We start from the raw sequence: 5,427 nt of genomic DNA, 5'->3' as shown, positions 1-5,427 counted from the left end.
TAGAAAAGTAATTATTAAGTAAAACTTAATTATTTTATGTGACTTTAAAAATACAAAATCAAACCAGGCATAGTGGCTCACACCTTTAATCCCAGCACTCGGGAATCAGAGGCAGGCCGATCTCTGTGAATCCAAGGCCAGTTTTGATCAACGGAACAAGTTCCAGACCAGCTAGGAATGTATCATGAGACCAAACAAACAAACAAACACAGTTGGCTGGGGAGATGCCTTGGGTAGCAAGCCTATACATGAAGGCTTTCGTTCAGTTTCTAGAACTCAAGTACAAAACTTTGGCATGGCCGGGCATGGCTTGTAATCTTAGCGCCGGGGAGGCAGGAACGGCAGCTGCTTGGGGCTGGAGACCAGCCAGGTTAGCCCAATCTATGAACTCCAGGTCAGTCAGAGGCCCTGTCACACAAATTCATGAAGCGTTCCACATTTTTCTGAATGAGAAATATCTAGTATTCCGGCTAAGCTCTTTCTTCAATTTTTTTCAGACAGTTCTCAATACATTGCCAAGGCTGGCCTTGAACTCAAAGAGTTCTTCCTCAACCTGGGTAGCTGGGATGGGTAGGCGTGAGTCATCAGGCTTGTGGTGGATAGGATTTATGATTGTCATGTTACAGACAAAGCGACAGCAATCTTAGATGTTCCTTCCACTCATGATTATGACCTAGCTAGGCTTCTGTTGCTGGTGTCACTTCTAGGTGTCCAGGGACTCACAGGACAGACTGAGTGACACCATGAGAGACAGTGAACACTCCAAGTAGGACTCCTCTGTGAAAACCAAGGAAGTCACTGTCCTGTGAAGGTGTCTGCTCAAGGGGGTACCTCCTGCCCAAATATTTTTTTTTCAACAAACAAACAACAACAACAACAAAAAATCAAGGCCCAGGAAGCCCTTGCTCCTGAAATGGGGTAGTCTTTCAGTAAAGTCAAGGCCTCCCCTGAACCAGGGAAGCCCCAAGCAGGGGGAGATCCTACTTAGAGCAGTACTTAAAACTCCTTTACTGACTGACTGCCTGGTCCCTGGTAGAGGTGGGGGACAGAATTAGACCTAGTATGCAAAACAGCAGGAAAGCAAGGGCTTCAGGTCAGTGCCGGAGATGGCAGATGGCAAAACAAGCCAGTTCCCTCTGGCAGCCCAGACTCAGGAGGCTCAACAAGGCCCACCTCAACCAGCCTGGCCCACAGGTCAGGGTCACTGTGTGACAGGGATTCTGACTTGGAGCCCCAGGCACGTGTGCCTCACCCACCTGTCCCGCCCAGAATTCCTGTGGGAGCTGTTGTCTTTCCCACATCCTGGCAGTTGCCCAGGGTAAAGATTCACCTGCTTGAATCTGCAGCAGGGTCGGACAGGATGTGTTAATAGAGCTAGGCAGGGAGACTTGGCTCGTCCAGCTGAACTGCCTTCGGCTCCCCAGATGCTTAAGGGGCTCCCCGTTACTCTCACAACTGGTAGGTGAGGACCTGATCTATAAGGCCTTAGAGGCTGATGCAGGGGGTGGGGGTAAGGGTGCTTTCTTTCTCTGTGATACTGGGATCACCCTGACCAAAAGCCCTCAACAGTCACCATTCAAATTCCCTTTAGGAATCAATCTCTCTCATAAGACAGGGTTTCTCTGTGTAGCTCTGGCTATCCTGGAACTTGATCTCTAGACCAGGCTGGCCTTGAACTCACAGAGATCCGCCTGCCTCTGTCTCCCTAGTTCTGGGATAAAGGCAGGCACCACCACACCCCCAGCAGTGACCCTGCTCAGCAGAAGGGCAGGTTGGATTCTCTTCCTCCAGCACCTGTTCCGTGGTAGGGGTGTGACTGTGGACCCCAGCTGGGCCTTCAGAGAGAAGGGTGGGGAGACTAGGGCAGCCACTTCCCCCCCGCAGTTTCATAAGGCCATAGGTACCACATTCAGATGCCACCGTAGCTCCCAGAACCACGCCCACCCACCCCTTTCCTAGAGATGGATGTCATGAAGGCCACTGTTGTCAGAACACTGTTTATTCCACAGGAGGATGGGCTGTAAGCTAAGTGGTCCTTGGGATGGGAGAAATGACATTCTCGCAGGCCCTTCTGGTACCAGTGGGGACCATAGTCCTTCCTGGGCGCTGCAGGAAGCTAGTCTGCTCTGAGTCCATGTGCAGGTTCCCACAAGTCTCTGTTTCCTGTCCCAAACACGAGGACAGATTCTGCACGGTACTTAGGTCCAATCTATCCCCAGATAACTCCGCACTCCGTGTCACTGCCCTATTGTCCTTCTACCCCAGGCCTTTCAGCAAGAGCTGGGGACCAGGGGCTAAAGAGAGAGGTGACATTGGTGGTCCAGCTTCAGATGCTGGCTGGGGATCCAGGAAGGAAAGGATGGGCTGTGAGCCAGGCAATTTGGAAGCAGCGAGGCCCAAGAGCTGGGCAGGATGAGGGTGGCCCTCACTCCTGGCCTGGGTGTTCGCCAACAGACCACTTTACCTCCCCCGTTCGAAGAGTCACTATGTCTTCGTAGGTGGCTGTCTGGTCAATGTTCAAGCCCTAGAAAGATGAATTGGAGCTCAGGTCTGGGCCATATTCTAACCATGCCAAAAGAGGGGGACCACTGCAGCTCAGAGCTGCTAGGTGACACTGTCCCTTACCTCGTAGGTATGATCTTCCTCCATCCCTGCCTTGCTGTCATCCTGTGGGAGGGACAAGGAGGGTGGAAGAATATAGTTTTGAATGTTAAGGTCCTCCATCCATGTACCCTGATGGGCCAGGGATGTGGGTCTGGGTGGGGGAGAGGAAGAAGGAGTCTCCAAGAACCAATGAATGAATGAACAGCAAGCCAGTGGACAGGACTTGGGGTGGGGCCTTCTTGAGAGAGAAGCCACAGAGTCTGAGAAGATGGAGACCCTTCCAGGGTCTTGTCTGCCCGGTGCCCACCTCCCAGCCTTCCCAAGGATCCCCAGTTCCTCTGGGCACCTTGTCTAGTAGCAAGAAGATGGGTACGATGATGAAGAGAATGATTAGGAGGGTCTGGATCATGATGATGCCATCTTTCAGGGTGTTCCGCCGCTTCAGCTGTTCCAAGGTGCTGAATCCTGGGGCAGGGAGACAGGGCATACATAATGCTGGAACTGGAGGTTAACCATAGAGACTGTTTGGACCCCCTCAGGGCCAACTGCCCAGCAGCTATCCTGGGAACTCCAGGGCCATGGCCACCTCCCCTGGTAGGCAGGGGCGTGGGTGTGGATGGCTACGTGAACATAAGTCTACCGGGCACACACCTAGGACTTTAAGTTCTGAGCCACAGCTCCAATCATCCTCTGAGTCTCTGCTGCATTGCTGCTTGCAGAAGTAGATACCATTGTCCTCAACCTGGATGTTTTGGATGGTGAGGACATAGGCAGAGCCATTGTGGAGCTTTGAGATGCGTCCCTCTTCTTCAGACAGCTTCTGGGGTGTCTCTTTCTCTTGTTTTCGGAACCAGGTCACGGTGGAGGAGTCTGAGTAACAGTAAAACTTCACCACGGAGCCCCGCTTTTTGGCTATGTACCTTGGGTACAGCTTGATTTCGGAACAAGAGCTTCCTGCGGACATCAAGGCAAGGTTCAAAATTCGACTGATTGTCTTCCTGTTTGCCAACCTAGTCCACCGTGGAAGACAGTAACCCAGTTTAGCCTGCTTCCCATGTCTGGAGCATTAGGTTTACGAGGCAGTGTGAAGGTAGAGCTGTGGGACAGTAAGCCATGTCGAGAGGCCACACACCAAGCCTCTGCTCCACACCTCTTCCTGCTCAAACCTCTGCCCACTAGTCATCCCTTAAGAAGGATTCTGGAACCTTCCCATTGCATTCACGTCCACTGTAACAGCTAGATCCCAGACCTCATCTGCAGAACAGCCTTCTTGGCCTCGTTGGTTACTTCAGCTCTTTCCTCTGGACTTTCCTATACTCACCCCAGATCCTGAAGGACTCCCCGCTGTCTCCAGGGTGATAAAGGTTGAATCCTTAGCCTGTCACCCATGACCCTTCTCCCATACCCTCTTGACCTTTCTCATGGACTCACGCTTCTCAGTGTCTAGGCCTGCGGGGTTTGTGGGGTCTCAGCCACACAGACACAGGCCTGAGGCCTATGGAATCCTATCTTGCTGTCACTCTCTTATCTCCAAGCCAGGTTTAGTTCTGACCCTCAGCGGCAAGGACTGGAGCATACTAGCCTGATGAGGGGTGACAGCCATCCAGAAGTGGGGCCTCCGTGAGAGGCCTTATGGAGGTGAAGGGGAGCTCCAGGGCAAAGATATGGGACCACAGTGGCTAATGTGAAGTGATGATTGAGGCGACTAACCTTGGAGATTCTGTGACAGGTCACTGTTTGTCACCGCTGGTACCGGCTCACCTGGAGGGTGAGAGGAAGTGGGCAGGGCTAGGTCAGGCCTCTCTACCCTCAGTTGATTGCCCCACCCTTACCCCCTCCACGTTCCCAGAGCCACTTCCTCCTTCCAGAACTACAGCTTCAAGCCCCTTAGTTCTCCCTGTTCCTGTACAACAGAGGCAGAAATAAGGTAGGGGTACTGGAAGCCCCACTCCCAGATCCCTTCTGCCTTTGCCCCTCAGGCTGGCCTAGAGCTTCTGCAGATAAAGAGAAGAAAGCCACACAGGGAGGGCTTGGCCAGTCTTTCAAAGGGAGGATCATTCCTGGGACATGCTGTCTTCCAGGTTACGGAACCAGCCTTTCCCATGCCATGCCCCCAGGGCTTAGCTGGGAACCACATGCTGTCCCTCTTCCTCCTGGGCCCGGCTGGCTCCTCCAGGTCCTAACTGCCAACGAGATTAGCCCCTTGCACCCAGTTCAACCTGAAAGCCTCCAGACTGGAGAGGAGCTGGGCCCTCAGACCCTGAGCCTCCCATTAAGACCCACGAGCTGGGCATAGGAAAGTCAGAGCGAGGCAGACAAGAAGCAGAAAGCAAAAGGCAGGAGGTTGAGCAAGCAAGAAACTGAGCTGAGACACGGAACACACCGATAGGCCCATCTCAAAGCCAGCAGGCCTGTTGTCTGTCACATATCTCGTACCTGAAAAAAGCAGCAGCAGGAACAACAGCCAGTGGCAGGGCATGGAAGATGGCACCAGTGTGGCCATGGTCAGCGCTCTGTCTCTGAGTCCAGGCCTATCACCACTTAGGAGGCTTTTGGGAGAAACATGTAACTGTATGTCAGCCTGGGCTGCAGCCTGCCTACTCTCCACCTCTTCCCCGTTAGGCCCCTTCCTGCCATGCAAATTGAGACCCAGGGGAGGTGCCATTCCTCTAGGGACCCTAAGGGAGGGAGGCCCCATCAGCTGGCCTGCTGGGACTTGAAGGTGGCCCTGCCTGGACAACACAACAACTTGGGGTTCTGAGAAACAGTAGAAACCCTGGGAGGGGAAGGGTGCTCCTGAATCTTCTAGGGATAGCCTGTGTT

The 5,427-nt window shown here is 53.1% G+C and overlaps 1 protein-coding gene across 1 annotated transcript; it reads right to left on the bottom strand.

The window, feature by feature from the left end:
• Positions 1–1,983: 1,983 nt before the first annotated feature.
• On the bottom strand, positions 1,984–5,210 carry Cd79b (CD79b molecule). The gene is made up of 6 exons (XM_075990353.1): positions 5,041–5,210; positions 4,315–4,365; positions 3,256–3,558; positions 2,951–3,069; positions 2,626–2,667; positions 1,984–2,524 (listed from the first exon to the last, which is right to left on the bottom strand). Exons 1-6 carry the CDS (start codon positions 5,105–5,107, stop codon positions 2,426–2,428), a joined length of 681 nt encoding a protein of 226 aa, XP_075846468.1. The 5' UTR covers positions 5,108–5,210; the 3' UTR covers positions 1,984–2,425.
• Positions 5,211–5,427: the final 217 nt, after the last annotated feature.

The sequence above is a fragment of the Microtus pennsylvanicus genome, chromosome 11, assembly GCF_037038515.1.
Source record: "Microtus pennsylvanicus isolate mMicPen1 chromosome 11, mMicPen1.hap1, whole genome shotgun sequence".
Classification (NCBI taxonomy): Eukaryota; Metazoa; Chordata; class Mammalia; order Rodentia; family Cricetidae; genus Microtus; species Microtus pennsylvanicus.
The sequence above is the reverse complement of the archived record's forward strand: the minus strand, read 5'-3'. Positions and strand labels throughout refer to the sequence as shown.

Bases quoted from the DNA above. Each gene is read 5' to 3' on its own strand.
- Cd79b (XM_075990353.1), bottom strand. From the start codon at position 5,107: ATGGCCACACTGGTGCCATCTTCCATGCCCTGCCACTGGCTGTTGTTC. The intron at 3,070-3,255 runs GTGTGTGCCCGG...TCCCTGCCCCAG, and splicing joins CTCAGAACTTAAAGTCCTAG to GATTCAGCACCTTGGAACAG. The intron at 2,525-2,625 runs GTAAGGGACAGT...TCATCTTTCTAG, and splicing joins AGGAAGATCATACCTACGAG to GGCTTGAACATTGACCAGAC.